The 22,151-nt window shown below is 40.6% G+C and overlaps 1 protein-coding gene across 2 annotated transcripts in view; it reads left to right on the plus strand.

Annotated features, from left to right (window-relative positions):
* Positions 1 to 22,151, plus strand: part of NUP205 (nucleoporin 205) — a 119,931-nt gene that overhangs the window by 76,189 nt on the left and 21,591 nt on the right. For both annotated transcript variants that reach the window (XM_060196635.1, XM_060196637.1), the window contains exons 28-34: positions 4,712 to 4,903; positions 5,741 to 6,005; positions 6,109 to 6,207; positions 11,664 to 11,812; positions 14,437 to 14,628; positions 15,959 to 16,080; positions 18,474 to 18,612. In XM_060196635.1, the coding sequence (XP_060052618.1) occupies positions 4,712 to 4,903; positions 5,741 to 6,005; positions 6,109 to 6,207; positions 11,664 to 11,812; positions 14,437 to 14,628; positions 15,959 to 16,080; positions 18,474 to 18,612 (1,158 nt within the window). The remainder of the gene's footprint in view (positions 1 to 4,711; positions 4,904 to 5,740; positions 6,006 to 6,108; positions 6,208 to 11,663; positions 11,813 to 14,436; positions 14,629 to 15,958; positions 16,081 to 18,473; positions 18,613 to 22,151) is intronic.

Consider the following 22,151-nt stretch of genomic DNA (forward strand, 5'->3'; position numbering starts at 1 on the left):
TATGGTAGTGTGGGGGGATTGAACTTGGGAACTCGGAGCCGCAGGCATGAGAGTCTGTTGGCATGACCATTATGTTATCTCCTTGTCCTTGATTTTAGTTTTCAGTGTGTGTGTGTGGGGGGGGTCATGTATTGTCACAAATGGGGGTAATGGGTAAAAGATGAATGAGAAGAGCTCTATACATGGAAACACAGGTGTCTTGGCCAAAGCAAAAGGCAAATAGATTTAAAAGAAAAAAAAAAAAGCAAAGAAATAGATTCACTAAACTTGGATTTTAGGCAACTCTAGTGCTGCAGAGTAAATATAATTTGACAGTTACTAGGAAAAATTAGATGGGCTGAAAAGTTCATTTTTCACTCACAGATACAAACACAGAGCCTGATACATACATACACACACACACACACACACACACACACACACACACACACACACACACACACACACACACACACACACACACACACTGGTCCAGGCACTGATAGAACATGAAAACTTTTTTTTTTTAAATTTATTTCTTAATTGGGGAATTAATGTTTTACATTCAACAATAAATACAATAGTTTGTACATGCATAACATTCCCTAGTTTCCCATTTAACAATACAACCCCCACTATGTCATTTATCATCCTTCATGGACCTGTATTCTCCTCACCCACCAACCCCGGAGTCTTTTACTTTGGTGCGATATGCCAATTACATTTCAGGTTTTACTTGTGTTTTCTTTTCTGATCTTGTTTTTCAACTTCTGCCTGAGAGTGAGATCATCCCATATTCATCCTTCTGTTTCTGACTTATTTCACTCAACATGATTTTTTCAAGGTCCATCCAAGATCGGCTGAAAACAGTGAAGTCACCATTTTTTACAGCTGAGTAGTATTCCAATGTGTATATAGACCACAACTTGCTCAGCCACTCATCTGTTGTTGGACACCTGGGTTGCTTCCAGGTTTTGGCTATTACAAATTGTGCTGCAAAGAGCATATGTGTACACAGATCTTTTTGGATGGGTGTATTGGGTTCCTTAGGATATATCCCCAGGAGAGGAATTGCAGGGTCATAGGGTAGGACCATTTCTAGCCTTCTGAGAGTTCTCCAGACTGTTCTCCACAGAGGTTGGACCAATTGACATTCCCACCAGCAGTGCAGGAGGGTTCCTTTGACCCCACATCCTCTCTAGCATTTGCTGCTGTTACCTTTTCTGATGTATAACATTCTCACAGGAGTGAAGTGATATCTCATTGTTGTCTTGATTTGCATTTCTCTGACAATCAGAGACTGGGAGCATTTTTTCATGTGTTTCTCAGCCTTTTGGATCTCTTCTGTGGTGAATATTCTGTCCAAGTCCTCCCCCCATTTTTGGATGGGGTTATTTGTTGTCTTGTTGTTGAGTCTGGCAAGCTCTTTGTATATGTTGGTTATTAAACTTTTATCTGATGTATGACATGTAAAGATCTTCTCCCATTCTGTGAGGCGTCTCTTGGTTTGGGTAGTGGTTTCTTTTGCTGTGCAGAAGCTTTTTAATTTGATGTAGTCCCATAGGTTTATACTTGCCTTAGTCTTCCTTGTAATTGGATTCGTTTCATTGAAAATGTCTTTAAAATTTATGCGGAAAAAAGTTCTGCCAATATTTTCCTCTAAGTATCTGATAGTTTGTGGTCTAACATCCAAGTCCTTGATCCACTTGGAATTACTTTTGTATTCGGTGAAATACAGTGATTCAGTTTCATTCTTCAGCATGTTTTAACCCATTGTTTCCAACACCATTTGTTGAAGAGACTCTGCTTTCCCCATATAATAGTCTGGGCCCCTTTGTCAAAGATTAGATGTCCATAGGTGTGGGGCCTCATTTCTGGGCTCTCAGTTCTATTCCACTGGTCAGTGTGTCTATTCATGTTCCAGTACCAAGCAGTTTTGATGACAATGGCCCTATAATACAGTTTGAGATCTGGGAGTGTGATGCCTCCAGTTCTGTTCTTTTTTCTCAAGATTGTTTTGGCAAATCTAGGTCTTTTCTGGTTCCAGATAAACATTTGTAGCATTTGTTCTATTCTCCTAAAAAATGTGCTTGGGATCTTGATGGGGATAGCATTAAATTTGTAGATGGCTCTGGGTAATATATTCATTTTTATGAATATATTTTTATGAATATATATTTTAATTCTTCCAACCCATGAACATGGAATATCTTTCCACTTCTTTGTGTCTTTTTCAATTTTTTTGAGTAGTGACTCATAGTTTTCAGTATACAAGTCTTTCACTTCTTTGGTTAGGTTTACTCCTAGATATTTTATTGTTTTTGTTGCTATAGTAAAAGGAATTTATTTCTGGATTTCAATTTCTTCTAACTTAGTGTTTGCATAGAGGAATGCCACTGAGTTTTGAATGTTAATTTTGTAGCCTGACACCTTACTGTATTGCCTGATGATTTCCAGAAGCTTCTTGCTGGATTCCTTAGGTTTTTCCATGTATACTATCATGTCATCTGCAAATAAGGAGAGTTTGACTTCTTCTCTTCCAATCTGTATGCCTTTAATTCCTTGCTCCTGCCTGATTGCTATGGCAAGAACTTCCAACACTATGTTGAATAGTAATGGTGATAGTGGGCAGCCCTGTCTAGTACCTGATCTGAGTGGAAATGCTTCCAGCTTTTCACCATTGAGTATGATGTTGGCTGTAGGTTTGCTATATATAGACTCCACTATCTTCCGTATTTTCCATCTATTCCCTTTTTTTGTAGTGTTTTGATCATAAAGGGATGTTGTATTTTGTCAAAGGCTTTCTCTGCATCTATTGATATGACCATGTGGTTTTTGATTTTGCTTTTGTTGATGTGGTGGATCACATTGATTAATTTACGTATATTAAACCAACCTTGCTATTATGGCCTGGAAAATGCTTTCTTCCTATCCTTCTCTTTCTTCCTCTGGTATGCCAATAATGCGTATATTGTTTCTTTTGAAGTCATCCCATAGGACTCTGTTGTTGTTTTCAGCATCTCTTAATCTCTTTTTGAGATCTCTTACTTCTTTTTTAGTTGTCTCTAACTCATCCTCAATCTTGCTAATTCTGTCTTCAGCCTCATAGATTCTGTTTTCTCTGCCCTCTACTGTTTTCTGGAGATCATCTATTTTGTTGCCCTGCTCTGATACTGTTTTAGCTTATTCAGCTAGTTGCCTTCTTAGCTCAGCGATTTCAGCTTTCAGCTCTCTAATAACCATGAGATAATTAGTATTTTCTTCCATATTCTCATTTGTTGTTCCTGCATTTCTGATTACAATTTTTTCAAATTCTTTACTCTCTCGTGTTAGTATTTCCGTAGCTAATGTTTGGATGTTGAACTCGTTATTTTGTGCTTCACCTTCTGGAGGACTTTTAGCTGGACTCTTGTCCTGGTTCGATTCTCCAATATTTTTTCTTGTTGTTTTAACCATTTTATATATTATGTTATGAGTTCCCTTTATCAGTACTTTTCAAATTATTGATCACTATTGCCTGGATTGACTTGTGTCTAAGTAAGTTAATTAAAGGGTTCACAGTGGTGGAAGTTAACATTTTTTCAATCCCTGAGTTGGAGCTCAGTGGCAGAGATAATCCAGTGGTTATGCAAAGAGACTTTCACAGCCCCTCAGCTATGCCACCAAGGTATAGGTCTTCTCCTGAGTTTCTCGGTTAGATCTCTGTACCCTGGTGTCCCTCCCTGTCACTGCTCTAGATTCTGAGGGTAGTAGCAATGGAGACTCAGGGTAGCACTTGGTGAGTCTCTGGGGAGTCCTCTCCTCCCTTCAGTTGTCCCCTTGTTGGTGGAGCAGACTGGAGGTGGTGTCTCCACTGATAAACTGCTGAACTCTTAGCAGTCACTTAGTCTCTCCTTAGGCCCCTCTCTCCTCTCTGTCACCAGCCACGCGTGTTTGTACTCACGGGTGATTTACTGGGTTTCTGTGGTCATTCTAGTCCTGTCTTGTTTCGGTCTTGGGTGGTCTCCTTTGGTATTCCTAGTTGATATGGGAGGGGAGAGGAGAGGAGGGGAGGGGAGGGGAGAGGAGGGGAGGGGAGTGGAGGGGAGGGGAGGGGAGGAGAGAAAGCGATCTGCTGCTCGTAGCTCCGCCTCCGGAAGTCCGAATCTCTAGAACATGAAAACTTCTTTACTGGTGGCATGCATATGGAAGTTTCCCAAAGTACACTGTACATATATCGAGAATTATAAATAGAAAGTCGGGCGGTAGCGCAGCGGCTTAGGCTCACATAGTGCAAAGAGCAAGGACTGGCGTAAGGATCCCAGTTCGAGCCCCCGGCTCCCCACCTGCAGGGGAGTCGCTTCACAGGCGGTGGAGCAGGTCTGCAGGTGTCTATCTTTCTCTCCCCCTCTCTGCCTTCCCTTTCTCTCTCCATTTCTCTCTGTCCTATCCAACATCGACAACAGCAATAACTACAACAATAAAACAACAAGGGCACCAAAAAGGAAATAAATAAACAAAATATTAAAAAAAAAAAGTTAGTGCGGCTGTGCAGCTTGGTGGTAGGTGGTTGTTTTAACTGGTAGAACACCGGACCTTTGACAAGAAGGCTCAGGGGTTGAGCTCCCGCACTGCCCATGTTGGATTATAGTCAGTCTCTGTCCCCCATACTAAATCCTAAAAATCGGCATTTTTTGATAGCAACACCGTAAACCTTTGTGCTAACCTCACTGTTCAATGTCTTTGGCTGTAGGAGATCAGCACTATCCTTCAGTATGTGGTAGGAAGAAACAAATTGCTGCAGTGTCTTCATGCAAAGCGGCACGTGCTAGAGTCATGGAGGCAGCTGGTAGAAATTATTCTGACAGCTTGTCCCCAGGACCTCATTCAGGCAGAGGACCGGCAGCTGATTATTCGTGATATTTTACAAGATGTGCATGATAAGGTAACACGTTTTCTAAACTATTTTTCTACCCACAAACAGATGTTATTAATTCCGCTTTTATTTAGCATCTAGTTTTTTGCTCTCCTTCTCTCCCCACTCCCTTTCAGATAAAGAGAAACTGGAGTCGTGTAATACTAGCATTAAGACTTTCCCTGAGAAATCCTAAATTCTTTTATATATATATATATATATATTTATATAAATAAATATATATATATGTTTTCTTCCCTTTTGTTGTCCTTGTTTTTTATTGTTGTTGTTATTGATGTCGTTTTTGGATAGGACAGAGAGAAATGGAGAGAGGAAGGGAAGATAGAGAGGGGGAAAGAAAGACACCTGCAGACCTGCTTCACCGCCTATGAAGCATCTTCCCTGCAGTTGGGGCAGCCGGGGCTTGAACCAGGATACGCTGGTCCTTGCACTTCGTGCCATGTGCACTTAACCCGCTGTGCTACCACCTTATCCCCGAAATCCTAAATTCTATGCAGTGCTGATTCTCAACCAAAGTGTTTATCAGAATCTTGTAGCCTTTTAAAACCACACAAGTGTGGCCCTCCCCCAGATTCACCTGGATGGTATTCTAGTGGTGAGGCTGATTGCGTGGATTTCCATTGACAGCCTCACCACGGAGTTCTGACGAGGTGCCATCCTGGTGAAGCACAGCGTTACCTAACATGACGTTTAAATTTCTCTTTGTATGTTAGTGCTCATTTTTCTTTCAACATGATAGTCCCATACTATTGGTTTCATGGAAGCTGAAAAGCAGAATGTACACAAAATGTGCCTGTGACTGACTGAAAGCAGGGTCCTCACTCTGAGCTGTCTTTCTGCTTCAAGATCCTGGATGATGAAGCTGCGCAGGAGTTAATGCCCGTGGTAGCGGGGGCTGTGTTCACGCTGACTGCGCACCTAAGCCAGGCTGTTCGCACAGAGCAGAAGCAGCCGTTAGCCTCAGGACCTGGAGAGGCCCATTTCGCTTTGATGCTTGATGGTTCTTTCACCACTTCTTCAGCAGAGAACCCAGTGGTGGGTTTTGCCTCTATTGGAGACTCTTCACTTCACATCATTTTGAAGAAACTGTTAGACTTCATTTTGAAAACAGGTTTTTTGTTTTTTTTTTAAATCAGATTTTCTAAGAATTTTACAACTTCTGTGTTTGCTTTAATGTCGATAAACAAGGTTTTCACTCTACTAACGCTTCTTAGGGGGCGGATTCCAGCGGGTGAGGACACACCTCTATGGCTCTCTGCTTTATTACTTGCAGATTGCACAGAGACCAGATGAACCAGACACGTTGGAAGCAGGTACGATTAGATACATTTCCTAACCTCTTTTTATTCAGAGATTGTTTTTTTTTAATTTCTTTATTGGGGTATTAATGGTTTATAGTCAATCATAAAATACAGTTGTTTGTACAAGTATAACATTTCCACATAGCAATACAGCCCCCACTAGGTCCTCCTCTGCCATTATGTTTCAGTACTTGAACCTTCCTCTTACTTTGGTGCAATACACCAACTCCAGTCCAAGTTCTGCTTAGAATTTTCCCTTCTGATCTCGTTTTTCAACTTCTGTCTGTGAGTGAGGGAGATCATCCCATATCCATCCTTTTGTTTCTGACTTATCTCATTTAACATGGTATCTTTGAGCTCCATCCAAGATGGGTTAAAGAAGGTGAATTCACCATGAATCTGAGACTGTGGAGCCTCAGGAATAAGAGTCTCTTTACATAACCATTATGCCATCTACCCCTGTTCACATCCCTCAGTTTTCCACATAACAATTCAACCCTCCTCTAAATCCTCCTCTGCCATCATGTTCTAGGACCAGAACCCCACCCCCACCCCAGAGTCCTTTGCTTTGGTGCAATACATCAAACCCAATGCAATTATTGTAATTATGTCTTTAATAAAAAATGCTCTGGGGCCAGGCGATGGCATACCTGGTTAAGTGCACACATGGTGTGCAAGGACCCAGGTTTAAGCCCGTTCACGAGTGTTGAAGTAGAGCTGCAGGTGTGTCCCTGTTCCTCTCCTTCTCTATCTCTCCCTCTACCTCCCCCTGCCCTCTCATTTTCTCTCTGTCTCTACCTAATAATAAATAAATATATTAAAAAGAAATGCTTTTTACTTTTTGGTTAGATAGAACTAATAGATGAATTTCTGTAGTTCTTAAAGCACTCATTCTGATTTGAGAAAAAGTGTTTTCTTAAGTTATGAAGAAAGTATGTAATAAAAACAACGGAAGTAAACCCTCAAACACTCGACTAGCTTTTACATTTTAGATTAGCAGTTGATAAGTTGTGTAATGCCAGTGTTAAGATGTTACTTGAGAGGGGGGTTAATTCTGTGTATCAGTGGCTCCTTCTGCTTCTGATCCCACAGAACATTGTGCTACAGGTAATGCGATTCTGTCTTTCTTCCCACCTTGCACTCTAGTCAGCATTTTAAAAATGCTGTCACCCTGCTCTGTCACCCTGCTATGAAGTTCCAGTTATTTAGCAGTTTGCTTTATTCATAGATAGTTACATTGTTTTTCATACTTTATTGCCAGGGTACATCGGGGCTGAGGAGATAGCATAGCAGTTAGCACCGGAGACTTCCGTGTCTGAGGCTCCAGAAGTTTCAAGTTTAATCCCTATAAACCAGAGCTGAATAGCAGTCTGTTTTTTTTTTTTTTCCCACACTCTAAAATAATGAATCTTTTTAAAAAAGCTACACCAGATATTTTTCTAGGCTTACTTATTCCTAAATGATACTTTGTGGTATAATATAAGAAGGATACTTCACCTTCTGCACCCCATAAAGGAATTTCATCCAATCTCTCAGAGAGAGATTAAGAATACAGAAGCTTTCAATGGAGGGGATGGGACATGGAATTCTGGTGTTGGGAATTGTGTGGAGTTGTACCTGTTATCTTACGATCTTGTTAATCATTATTAAATCACTATTTTTTTTTTAAAAGGATACTTCATGGTATAATGTCCATGTAAAATAGTTTGCACATTTTAATTTTAACAGTGTCTACCAAATGGTCTTCTGCCAGTTTAAACTTTCATGAATATGTCTTTTTGCACTAATATGAATTATTTCTTGGGTTAAGCTTCTAGCTGTACAATTTCTTAGAACGTATGCATTTAAAAAATATTAATGTTATCCTGCTTTGAGCCCCAGCTCCCTACCTGCAGGGGAGTTGCTTCACAAGCGGTGAAGCAGGTCTGCAGGTATGTATCTTTCTTTCCCCTCTCTTATCTTCCCCACCTCTCTCCATTTCTCTCTGTCCTAGCCAACAACAATAATAACCACAACAGTAAAACAAGGGCAACAAAAGGGAATAACTAAATAAATATTAAAAATATTAAATGTTCTATACTCTAATATAATAAGTAATCTATGCCTAACTTAAACTATTTAAGAACTTGTATAACTTCTAGTGATTTCTTATTTCTTTCTGAAAGCCTATATGAATGTTTTTATTTTGCATACTAATTCTTTTTATTAATGATTTAGCATTGTTTTGTAAAGTTATCAGATTTCAGGTGTATTTGCATATGCACACCTGACGCCTGTAAATCACCACACACCCCCACCAACGTCTTGTACTCCCACCCTCCCACACGTTCCCTCCGAACCATCTTAGTTCGCATATTGTATAAGAGATAGTCAGGTTAGACTTCTTTCTTCTTTGCAGGTGTGTTTGCTTTAGTTTATATTCCACATATAAGCAAGACCAGCTAGTAGTTGTCCTCATTTCACTCAGCACAGTGGCCTTCAATTCCATCCATTTTGTTACAATCTCATCCTTTCTGGTTGCAGAATATCTGTTCTAACACACACACACACACACACACACACACACACACACACACACACACACACACACACACACACCAGTTTCTTTCTTTTTTTTAAATTTTTAAAATTACCGTAATTCCTTTATTGGAGATAACCAGAAGTTGTAAGGGAAGGGGTGGTAGAATGAGAGAGATGGAGATACCTGTAACACTGCTTCACATGCAAAGCTGTCCCCCTGCAGGTTGGGACCAGGGGCTCGAACCTGCGTCCTGGTGCATCGTAACACATGTGCTCAACCAAGTGTACCACCACCTGGCCTCTGACAATTTCTTTATCCAGTTATCTGTTGTTGGTCATTCATTTTGCATCCATACTTTAATTCTACATAATGCAGTTGTAATCATGGGAGTAAATATAGCCTTTCCCACATACATATGAAAAAAAGTTCCACATCACGTACCCTTAGAGAAATGCAAATCAGGCACCAGGCAGTGACACACCTGGTTAAGCACGCACATTACAGTGTGCAAGGACGCAGTTTCCAGCCCTTGGTCCCCACTTGCAGGGGGAAAGCTTCACAAGTGGTGAAGCCGGGCTGCAGGTGTCTCTCTATCTTTCTCCCTATCTCCTCTTCTCTCAATTTATCTCTGTCTCTATTCAATAATAAAATAATTTAAAAAAATGTGAAACAAATCAAAACCACCAGAAGATGCCACCTCACAGAGGTGAGAATGGCTTACATCAACAAAATGGGAAATGGCATTTGCTGGCGAGGGAGGGCATGTAGAGAAAGGAAGTTTGTTATACTCTTGACCAGACTACAAACAGGTGCATCCCCTATGGCACACAGTTTGGAGAACACTTGAATAAACAAACACAGAAATAACCCTGTGACCCAGCAATACTACTCCTAGGCATCTACTCCTAGGCCTGCTGATTCTTAGAAACCACTCTGGGAGCTGGAAGATAGTTCAGTCAATAGACTATGTACTTCATCCTATGTTGGGCCCTGGGGACATTATTTAGTGTCAAGGGGACTTCCTGGGTGGTGTGGATCTTTGCTATGGCATCTTCCTCTTGGTTAAAAAACAAATATAGAGGTCTGGGTGGTGGTGTGGTGCACCTGGTTGAGTTCATGCTACAGTGCTCAAGAACCCAGGTTCGAGCCCCTGTCCTCACCTGCAGGGGGAAAGCTTTGAAAGTGGTGAAGCAGGGCTGCAGGTGTCTCTCTTCCTCTCTATCACCCCTGTCCCTCTCGATTTCTGGCTGTCTATATCCAATAAATAAATAAATATAATAACAGAAAAAAGATTTATTTAAAAAAATACAAATAAATCACAAAAATGATGCTTTTAAAAAATGCTTTTCATTTGTGTTTGTTTTTTCAAAGTAATGCCAGCTTGCATAATATTCCTCAGATGGTTTTAATAGCCAAACGATGCATTTATAGAGATTTGAAGAATTCAGCAAACCCTTTTAAGCAAATAGAGAAGCCTTTTTGTAGAGATATTTTGTCTAGAAATATTTTACATTGTATTTAGCTGAGTTAACCACTAGGTGGCGCTCCAACATGCTTTTTATAAGTCAGTATCAAGAAGTCATAAAGCAGCATGATCACAAAAAAATACTCTCCCTTTTTGAATTTCTCCTTTTAAAGATTTATTTTACTTTATTCTATATAAGGCATGAAGAGAGTGTTCACATGATACAGAAGCCAGAGCACTACTCTGGAACCTGTGTCGTTGGGGGTTAGATTCAGGAGCTGTGAACAGTAGTTATTTCTCTCACTGTTGTTTTGATTTTTAAATTGTTTCAGAGTGTTTTCATCTCTTAGTTAAATTTTTTTAGTCACAACTACTATTTAATTTGGCCATATTTGAAAATATTAAAGTAATATATTCTAGGACACCAGTGATACTTTCTTCTGGGGAGAAGTAGGGGTTGGTTTTGGACCAGAGCACTGCTCAGCTCTGGTGTGTTGTGCCAGGGGTTGGAACCAACTTTAGCTCTAGGTAGTAACCTACTTTCTGTTTCGTTTTAAAGCAAACACCGGGATGATGTCTGGTTTTCTTTCTCCTCTCTGTCTCATTAATAAATAAATAAAACCTTAAAAAAAAATAAAGCCAAGCTTTAAAGCTCTGCTAACACCGGTGTAGAGGATGAAGTACTTAACTCCTTGCATTTCCATAAAGTAGGCCCACTTTGGTTCTATTATAGTGTCAGTAAAATGGATTATATCGCTGACAGACATCGGAGAGCTGGCACAGGGCTTAAGAGCATTGGATCTAAGAGTGTCACATCCTGAGTTTGAGGCTCTGCTTCATACTCTTTGTCTCTTAACATCTCTCTCATTAATAAACAAAGCTTTTAAAAAGTAAGTTGTATTGCTTTGAAAACAGGCTTTATACTTTGATTTTGTTCTGCTTTCATTAAATTCAATGTCTAATTGACTGATAGTCGTATGTCATTTACAACTCCTTGATTTCGAATTGTCTACTTCATACCCGATTCTGTCTGCATAGATATTAATAAAAGATGAAACAAGACTGGAGGGACAGCTCACTGGGTAGGACGTTTGCCTTGCCTTCTGTGCTGCCCAAGCTGGTGTCTGCTACCATTGAGGAAGTGCCACGGCACCAGGGGAAGCTCTGGTGCTGTGTTGTTTCTAAATGAAAAAAGCATCCTAAACTGGTAAAACCATGCAGATGCCCCTCACACACACTAGAGACTAAAAGCAGATTAGCCAGATAACTGTAGAATGTTGGCTTTCTTGGAATCTCCTGATTCATTTTGCTGTCTTTAAGGACAGGCTCTGCTTTTTTCTGTTTGTTATCTGAGTGTATACCCGTGAACTCTGTGCATTGTGTTCTTGGCTTTTGTTTTTGTGCTGTAATGAAAGAACTGTTTTGTGTGTGTAACTGCTTTTCACTGGAGTACTGAAAATTTTCTTTTGTAACTCCCGCTAGCCAAGAAAACGATGTGGGAAAGACTGACAGCTCCTGAAGACGTATTTAGTAAATTGCAGCGAGAAAACATAGCCATCATTGAGAGCTATGGTGCCGCCCTCATGGAAGTGGTCTGTCGAGATGCGTGTGATGGTCATGAGATTGGAAGGGTAAAGTAACTCCTGTTTAGTATGGAAGTGAAGCTACATTTTGACTTAAGGCATAAACTGAGCATTTCAGATATATTTATTGATTATTTTTCTGTAGTTTATTTTGGCGAACTTTGTTATTTACAGTAATTTGAAATTTCCATTTTAATTTCTTTTATTTAATTCTGTGAAGAATCTAAATTCAGGGGAGCTGGGCGGTAGTGCAGCGGGTTAAGTGTAGGTGGTGCAAAGAGCAAGGACCGACATAAGGATCCCAGTTTAAGCCCCCGGCTCCCTACCTGCAGGGGAGTCACTTCACAGGTGGTGAAGCAGGTCTGCAGGTGTCTATCTTTCTCTCCCTGTCTGTCTTCCCCTCCTCTCTCCATTTCTCTCTGTGCTATCCAGCAACGACGACATCAGTAACAACAACAGTAATTACAACAATAAAACAACCAGGGCAACAAAAGGGAATAAATAAATAAATAAATGAATGAATTTTTTTAAAAAAAGAATCTAAATCCAGGGGATCAGGCATTGGTGCACCCAGTTAATCACACTTGCCGAGCGTGAGGAGCTGGACTCAAGCTCCCATTGTCCATCTGCTGGGGAGACAGTTCATGAGCAGTGAAGCAGGTCTGCAAGTTCTTTCTCTTCCTCTATCTCCCCCACTTCTCTCAATTTCTCTCTATCCTATCTGATACAGATGTGTGGGGAGGGAGGAATGGCCGCCGGAAACAGTGGATTCATAGTGCTGGCACTGAACCACAGTGGTAACCCTAATGGCAGGGAAAGAAAAAAAAAATCTAAATTTGAATTTTAACTAAGAGTATAGTCTTTTGGCTATTTTTGAGACTGCCATTAAAATAGTAAGAACAATAGAGATGCTACTTACAAAAAAAAGATCTTTAGAGAATGCTGGAGAAGCAGGTTTTGAGCTGAAACGGTCTTTTTATGCTTTGTAGGGGAGAATTTGCAGTCAATAACCTTAAAATATTATGGCATATTTATGAGAAGGTCACTGAGGACTAGTCAAACTTATGTGACATTTGAGTAATTTCTCATGGTTTTTGAAGACCGTAGGAAGCAGGATTAATATATATATATATATATATATATATATATATATATATATATATATACTGTAATAAGTAAAACTGTAAAGTACAGGGTAAGGTGGATACTTGTCCTCTCAATCCTGTTAAATTTTCTTTTAGGTATTTATGCATTAAAGTGGACTGGGAGTAGGTAAAACAATTTTGAGTTTGTTATACTGTGTATGTATTTTAAATATTTATTTTACTTTTATTATTATTTTTGGCACTGGGAATTTATGCCTGTACAATTAATCCCAGTGCTGTGGGTTTTGTTTTTTGTTTCTCTCTCTGTCTCCTTCAGTGAGAGACAGTGAGGGAGACACACACCACCCTGCCACCACTGTCATTTAGGAAGCTTGCCCTCGCTGCTGTGCATGGTACTTGTGTGTGCTTCCAGGACACTAGCCTGGGTTCGCGTGCTTGGGAATATGTGCCCTCTACCATGTAGGCCATCTCCTGGCTCCAGACTACATGTTCTCTCCCCCCCCCCCAATGATTTTTTAAATTTAATAGTAAAGGGAAAAGGAGAGAGAAACAGAGTATCACTCTGGCATAGGGGATGCTAGGGACTGAATTCAGGATCTTATGCTTGAGAGTCCCAAGCTTTTTTCTCCATGTACTTTTCTTTTTTATGTATTTATTGGGTAGAGACAGACAGAGATAAATTGATAGGGAAGGGGGAACTAGAGAGGGAGAAGGAAGGAAGTACTATTTCACTGCTCGTAGGGTCCCTACAGGCAAGGTACTGGGGCCTTTCAACCCACGTCCTTCAGCTACATGCACTTTTCCAGATGTGCCACCTCCCAGCCCCGCCTGATGTGCACTTCTGTTTCCTATAATGAACATGTAAAACCTTGAGGGAAAGCTCTTTATAGAAATTCCTTTTCTGGGGAGTGGGTTAAGTACAGTTGGTACAAAGTGCAAGGACCAGCATAAGGATCCCGGTTCGAACCCCTGGCTCCCCACCTGCAGGAGGGTCACTTCACAAGCGGTGAAGCAGGTCTGCAGGCGTCTATCTTTCTCTCCCCCTCTGTCTTCCCCTCCTCTCTCCATTTATCTCTGTCCTATCCAACAATGACGACATCAATAATAACTACAACAATAAAAAAAACAAGGACAACAAAAGGGAATAACTATGTTTAGATTCTGCTAAAATAAAAATACTGTCACTATTTAAAAATATTAATTTTTTGAGGGAGGGAGGGGGAGAGAGAGAGGAATGTACCATCTGACTCTGATATACATGGTGTCAGGGATCAAACCTGGGGCCTCAGCCTCGTCAGTTCTGTCTGCATCACTGTATGATCCTAACTCTGGTGTCACTGTTATGCTAGGTTTTGTTTCAGAAATAGAACTGTACCCTGAGTCTTCTTTTGCTAATGAACCAAAACTCTGGGTGCATAACTTGGTCACTTCAACAAAAAGAGAAGTCTTGTAAGAACAGTTTCTGAATAAAGCTGTAGACATCACCAGATCGAGGCATTTACTGGATCTCCAGCTGCGGGTCACTGTCTCCGTGATTTGGATTTGGAATTGGATTTATTCTTCCAGATGCTGGCCCTGGCTCTGCTTGATCGGATCGTGTCTGTTGATAAACAGCAGCAGTGGCTTTTGTATCTTTCCAACAGTGGTTATCTCAAGGTGCTGGTGGACAGCCTGGTTGAAGACGACCGTACTCTGCAGAGCTTGCTCACTCCACAGCCTCCCCTTTTAAAAGCCCTTTATACTTACGAGTCGAAAATGGTAAGGCTTTATATCCCTTTCAAGTTGGATCCACAGCTCTTTCCCACTTCAAGCTCAAGAGTATTGATGGAACTTACACTTTGAATATTTTTATCATGTAAGCTTTTAGTCATTTAAAAAAAATTATTTATAAAAAGAAAACATTGACAAAACCATAAGATAAGAGGGGTGCAACTTCACACAGTTCCTACCACCAGAGCTCCGAGAGTCCATTTTCATACTTATTATGCTATCTTCCCAGCCTGACTGTTGAACATTTCAGCTCTGTTTGTGCTGGTTCTACTTGATACACAGGGCTTTCTTTCTTTCTTCATTCCTTTCTCTTTCTCTCCTTCCTTCCTTCCTTCCTTCCTTCCTTCCTTCCTTCCTTTCTTCCCTCCCTTCCTTCTCTCCCTCCCTCCCTCCCTTTCTCTCTCTCTTTCTTTCCTTCCTTCCTTCCTTCCTTTCCTCCCTCCCTCCCTTCTTTCTTCCTTTCACTTTCCTCCTTCCTTCCTTCCTTCCTTCCTTCCTTCCTTCCTTCCTTCCTTCCTTCCTTCCTTCCTTCCTTCCTTTCTTTCTTTCTTTCTTTCTTTCTTTCTTTCTTTCTTTCTATACCAGAGCACTGCTCAGCTCTGGTTTATGGTGATATGGGGGATGAAACCTAGACTTTAGAGCTTCAGGCTTGAGAGTCTCTTTGCTATCTACCCCCACCCAGGATTTCCAATACAGCATAGGATTCATCATTTTCTCCCTACAGATTTTTTTTAACTTAAAAATATATGTATTCTGAGAGACAGAAAAAAAACAACAGACCAGGACACTATTCAGCTTTAGCATGACGTGATGCTGGGGATTAAACATGAGGACTCTGGGAGATCTCAGGCATGTTCTAACAAGCCGAGATATCTTCCCACTCCCCCAAATCTGTGCTAATTTCCTTTGTTCTCTCCTGGTTAGAGATATCTCAGATGTCATTATATTCGGTAGTAGAAGCATCAAGTTCTGCGCTAGCTTTTCTCCTTTACTTACTCAGCTAGTCATTATCAACACCTGTTATGTACCAGGCACTTGACTAATACCTGGAGGTCTAGCTAGGAGCACAACAGTCTTATCTGCCCTCCTTAGAGCCACACAACAACAGAAACTGCAGTCTGTTTGGGTATTTATGTCGGACATTGTCAGCAGTGCTTCAGATACACTCTATCTGTTGAGTTCTCCTGGGAAAGATGGCATAATGTGCCTCCACAGCTAGATTTCTCTTCAGTAGTGATTAGAGTTCTGAAATGAGCCAGGAGAGAGTCTTATTTTATGTGATTTTTGCACTGATGCTTTTCCTTTTGTGACTTCTTAGGCATTTCTCACAAGAGTGGCTAAGATCCAGCAGGGTGCACTAGAGCTGCTGAGGTCGGGGGTGATTGTGAGACTGGCACAGTGCCAGGTCTATGACATGCGCCCAGAGATAGACCCACAGGGGTAAGTGTCCACAACAGTTGTTTTTATCCTTCCAGTAATGAAAAAATATTGGGAGAAAAACAAGTTCCAGCATAATTCTGCCACCTGTTTATAATTTCTTTTGAGCAATACTCTTTCATTTGTATTTTGTTTTTGCTATACACTTTTTTATAAAGATTTTCTGATCCTTTTATGTGTATGTAATTTTATTTACATATTATTAGAGACAGAGAAATTGAGAGAGGAGGGGAGATAGGTAGGGGAAGAGACAGAGAGACACTTGTAGGCCTGCTTCACCACTTGTAAAGCTTTCCCCCTGCAGGCTGGGACCAGGAGCTTGAACCTGGGTCCTTGAACACTGTAATGTGTGTGCTCAACCCAATGCGCCACTGCCTGGCCACTATCCCAGCTATTTATAAATAAATGGGAGTTACTAATTAGGGTAAAAGTGGGTAGGTGCCTAATGCTTTCTATTTTAGAGTAGTAATATAAGAGAAAATTAGGAATGCATTCTCCCTCCCCCCTCCCTCCCCCAATTGTTGTTAGAGCTTCACTGTACCTGCTATTTTTCAGATTGAAAATGAGAGGCAGAAGCAAGAGAAAGGGAAAAATGGAATCTTCCTTCAGGGCAGGGGGTTGGGGTAATATTTACACTTGCGCCACTTAGATGGAAGAGTAAGCGTCCTGGGAAACAGCTTTGCTGTTTTTTTTTTTCAGTCTAACTGTTTTGTTGAATAGAAATACATGTTTTCAGTTAGAACGGTCTTTTAAAAATATTTTGTTTTAATGAAAGAGATACAAAGAGAAAGGTAGGGGAGGTAGTATAGTGACTATGCAGACCCTTGTGCCAGAGGCTCTGAGGTCCCTGATTCAATCCCCCCAGCTGAGTAGTGCTCTGGTAATCAGATTTAAAAGAAGAAGACATTCAGAGAAAGACACAGGAAGAAATACCAGAGTACTACTCAGCTCTTGATTTATGGTGGTGCTGGGGATTGAACCTGGGGCCTCAGAGTCTCAGGCATGAGTCTTTTGTATAACTATTATGTTGTCTCCCTAGCCCATAACGGTCTTTCAATGCATTGTAGTGAAATTATAATTTGTTGTGGATTTTCTGTTGTATTCTGAGGACTCAGAATTTTAGAATTTCTGTTTTTTCACATTTTACCCAGTTTGCTAATTTGAAAGTTTCACATGAAATTATTTTCTTTTAGCAGATTTTGGAGTTATGTTTGAATATGGAATTTTTAAATTTTTGGTCTACATGTCTACAATAATGTTAGCATATTCAATATATAACTTGTATGTTATTAGAGATTTTCTTCAAAAGGTTCACTGAAAAAGTAAATGCTTCAGTTTGGGGGATACAGAGAAAGAAAGACACCTGCTGACCTGCTTCATTACTCATGAAGTGTCCCCCAATTGATGGGTAGCAGAACTCAAACCCAGGTCCTTTTGCAAATTATTGTGTGTTCTCAAGCAGATGCATCACTGCCTGACCCCTCATTTCTCAGAATTTTAAAACTGAGTCATTTTCATTTTGAGTGAGAGGATTTTTGTTGATTAGCCTTCTCCGTTTGCAACTTATGAATAGTATTTGTTCAAAGTTTTTCCTTTACTCTGTTAGCTCTCATTCTTTTCAATATAATAAGCAGTTATCATGTGTCTAAAAATTAAAGCATCAAATAATAGTTGATTAGTACAGCGTCCTGAGATCCAGCTTTAAAAGTAATTTAGAAATACTTATATTTAAAAAAAGAGAAATCTTTATATTTTATTATGGTTCCTGTAGGTTCAGTTTGGGATATGGCTGTAGGAGAGGGAAATTTGAGGGGAGCTGCTTTTGTTCTTTGTTTCTTCCACTTTCTATATAGCACAAGGGAGTATTAAGAAATATCAGACATTGTGATTTCAAATTATATGAACCTTCCTTACTATACCACTTTTCAAAATTCAGTTAACTGTACAAAAATCAAATGATGGGCCTGTTGGTGGCACACCTGGTTAAGTGCACATGCTACAACGCGTAAGGACCTGGGTTCCAGCCCCTCACTCCCCACCTGCAGCAAGAATATTTCACAAGTGATGAAGCAGGTGTCTCTCTGTTTTTCCTTTTCCTCATGGTTAAGCGCACGTGGTGCAAAGCACAAGGACCAGCGTAAGGATCCCGGTTCGAGCCCCCGGCTGCTCACCTGCAGGAGAGTTGCCTCACAGGCGATGAAGCAGGTGTGCAGGTGTCAAAAAAAGAAAAAAGAACAAAAATCAAATGACTGTACTATATAGTACATGGGATGCAGACACTCTGGTCGTTCTTGCATCTTTCTCAGCTTCTTGTGTGTGTTTGCCGTGGTGGTGGCCAGAACAGTTAACAGTTAATTCTTTGTTGCTCTCTCCTTGCCTGGTGGAAATGAATGAAGCATGTTTGGCATAAGGGATCCCCCAGTGTTCATCCCTACACCAGTGGACCGGTATCGGCAGATTCTCCTTCCAGCTCTCCGCTTGTGTCAGGTCATCCTCACGTCAAGTATGGCCCAGCACTTGCAGGCAGCAGGGCAGGTAAGAGGAAACCTTAGTGAAATAAAAAAGGAGCAGGCGGCCAGGTGGTGGTGCACTTGACTGAGCGTACATGTTACTGTGTGCAAGGACCCGGGTTCGGGCCCCCAGACCCTACCTTCAGGGGGAGAGCTTTGCAAATAGTGAAGCAGTGCTGCAGGTGTGTCTCTGTCTCTCTCCCTATCACCCTTCTCTCTTGATCTCTGGCTCTCTATCCAATAATTAAATAAAGACAATGAAAAAATTTTAAAAAAGAGAAATTGTCTAGTGTACACCATTACTTTACAAATGCAGAAGCACAAGGCATGCAAAGCTTGACTGAATTTATCTTAATGTTGGTGTTAGCAGTTTGCCTAAAAATGGTTATAACTGAGCTGGAACTAGAAAAGTCTCCTTGTGTTTTGCTCTGAACTTCATTGGTCCATTTCTGTACTTCTGTTTAAATGAAAGACCACATCTATCTAGTGGAACAGTGAGACAGAAAGCAAGAGATCTGACTTTACTCATTACAAAAGGAGTCACTGTGATAGAATTAAACTGGCTCCTAAGATGACCATCTATTTAGAGAAGGCTGTATAATACAATGATTTTGCTGAAAATGCCAAAAATAGATAATATAGCCACATTCAGCTCTGGTACTTTGAAAATTAAGTAAGAAGTAAATTTTTAGCATAAATAATTTTTAGCTTAATTTTATTGAATCACTTGAATATTCCTTTATTAATTTATTGCATTATTATTGAGGAATGTGTGTTGTTGATTGCTGTCTCAGGCTACGATTTCACCGCTCCCCCAGATATTTGGTAGGAGTCCTTGTCTACAGAGTATCATCTCCCTCTACCATAGGGCATTGGGCCCTTAACAGCTTTAAACCTCTCCTCTTAGTAGCCTGAGATCTGCATAATAATCTTTCTTTGAGCATTGCTCAGCTCTGGCTTATGGTAGTGTGAGGGATTGAACCTGGGACTTTGGAGCTTCAGGCAGGAAAGTCTCTTTGCATAATTATGCAATCTCCCCCACCCCATAATACCCTTTTGAGGATGGGGTGGTAGTAAGCCAGACTTGCATACTTAGGGTCCCAGAAATCTCAGGTTCAGCTTTCCAGCACCACCATATGACAGAGCTGAGTCATTCTCTGGTTTGTCTGTCCACCCCCCCCCCCCCCATTCCATCCTCTCATGTGAATAAAAGTCTTGGGCTAGGTGGTATAGTGCACCTGGAGTCTGGCGGTAGTGTACACGTGGTGCAAAGCACAAGAACCGGCATAAGGATCCTGGTTCGAGCCCCCAGCTCCCCACCTGCAGGGGAGTCACAGGAAGTGAAGCAGGTCTGCAGGTGTCTTTCTCTCTCCTTCTCTGTCTTCCCTTCCTCTCTCCATTTCTTTCTGTCTTATCCAACAACAATGACATCAGTAACAACAACAGTAATAGCTACAACAATAAAACAAGGGCAACAAAAGGGAATAAATAAATATTTTTTAAAAATTATTTTCTTTAGATGCTAGAAAGAAAGCCTTGAAATATATACATGGGTTTATTTCTTTTTTTTAATTTTTTTTATTTAAGAAAGGATTAATTAACAAAACCATAGGGTAGGAGGGGTACAACTCCACACAATTCCCACCGCCCAATCTCCATATCCCACCCCCTCCCCAGTAGCTTTCCCATTCTCTATCCCTCTGGGAGCATGGACCCAGGGTCATTGTGGGTTGCAGAAGGTAGAAGGTCTGGCTTCTGTAATTGCTTCCCCACTGAACATGGGCGTTGACTGGTCGGTCCATACTCCCAGTCTGCCTCTCTCTTTCCCTAGTAAGGTGTGTCTCTGGGGAAGCTGAGCTCCAGGACACATTGGTGGGGTCTTCAATCCAGGGAAGCCTGGCCGGCATCCTGATGACACCTGAAACCTGGTGACTGAAAAGAGAGTTAACATACAAAGGGTTTATTTCTTTAGCCTAATAATATAGTATATAACATACCCTTTTGCTGACTGTCTAGGTTATCATTATGAATCTGTAGTCTCTTTTTATATTTACTACTTTTATTGTGATTCCCTCAGGAACTCTGTCCTAATAATTTATAGTAATTCAATCTGCTTTCCTTACCATCAGCTGTCAAGCTTATCTCAGCAAGATAAAGTTGCTATTTCTAGCATAGTGCCTTAGTTTATACTGCCTCAGTCTAGGTGACATCCTGCCCCTTTGATACAGGGCCTTTGAGTCAGTGCTTTAAAACTCAGACCACTTTTCTTGTTTTTTATTTTGTTAAGATTAAACTTGTTTAATGAAAGTGAGACATTGTGATATAAGACACTAATACCAATTCTGTATTTACTGTAGTAGAATCCCCTGAGAAGTGTCCTTAAAAATTGCAGATTTCAGCTTGGGCCTGTAGCTCGGTGACAGAGCACATGCTTCACATACATAAAAAGCTGGGTTTGATCCCTTTCTGACACCTGAAAAAAAAAGTCACTCAGTTTTACAGGTAGCAACAGTGGGCTCTGACTATGGGGAGAAAGAGATACAGTTCTGAGAGATCCTGATAACTCAGCTTATTTTGGCATGGCCTTAACCTTAAAGGCATATAAATCTAGTTGAGATGTTCATATCTAAATTATTTATAGAATCCTTTTTTGACTGTAGGGTAAAATGCCAACGTAGAAAGAAAGGCTGGAGATCAGGGTTTATTTGACCTTCATATTTACCACATCAAAGGAGAATTGGGCTAGAACTTCTTTTTTTTTGTTTTTAAAGTTTTTCCAGAAATTAATGTTTTTTTATATTTTATTTATTTATTAATGAGAAAGATAGGAAGAGAGAAAGAATCAGACATCACTCTGGTACATGTGCTGCCAGGGATTGAACTCAGGGCCTCATGCTTGAGAGTCCAATGCTTTATCCACTGTACCATCTCCTGGACCACTGGGCTAGAACTTCTATGTGATTTTCCTCATATCCTTGGAGTCAGACTTTCACATAGCAATCTGAATTCAGTTAAGTCACTTTTATGTCCATGCTGTAAATAGATGTTCTAGTTTCATCTCATAAAAGGAAATCAAGAGGTCAAGAGGTCAAGTTTGTCACAGTTGTTCCATGCTATAGTTCACTTTTCTTTTTTCTTTTTTAAAATTATTATCTTTATTTATTTATTGGATAGAGACAGCTAGAAATCCAGAAGGAAGGGAGAGGTAGACAGGGAGTAAAACAGAGAGACACCCGCAGTCCTGCTTTACCACTTTCAAATCTTTCCCCTTGCAGGTGGGGACCAGGGGCTCAAACCCAGGTCCTTACACATTGTAATATGTGCACTTAACCAGGTGTGCCAGGTTTTTTTATTTTTATTTTTTTTTAAATCAGCTCTGGTTTATGGTAGGGGGATTGAACCTGGGACTTCGGAGCCTCAGGCATGAGAGTCTCTTTGCATAACCATTATGCTATCTACCCCGCCCTAGTTTACTTTTCTTTGATAGCCTTTACATATATTCTAAACTCTGAAATAATCCCCTATTTCTAGCTTTCTTGTAAATTTTAGTTGAATGTTTGCTTC

Source organism: Erinaceus europaeus, chromosome 8, assembly GCF_950295315.1.
Source record: "Erinaceus europaeus chromosome 8, mEriEur2.1, whole genome shotgun sequence".
Lineage (NCBI taxonomy): Eukaryota > Metazoa > Chordata > Mammalia > Eulipotyphla > Erinaceidae > Erinaceus > Erinaceus europaeus.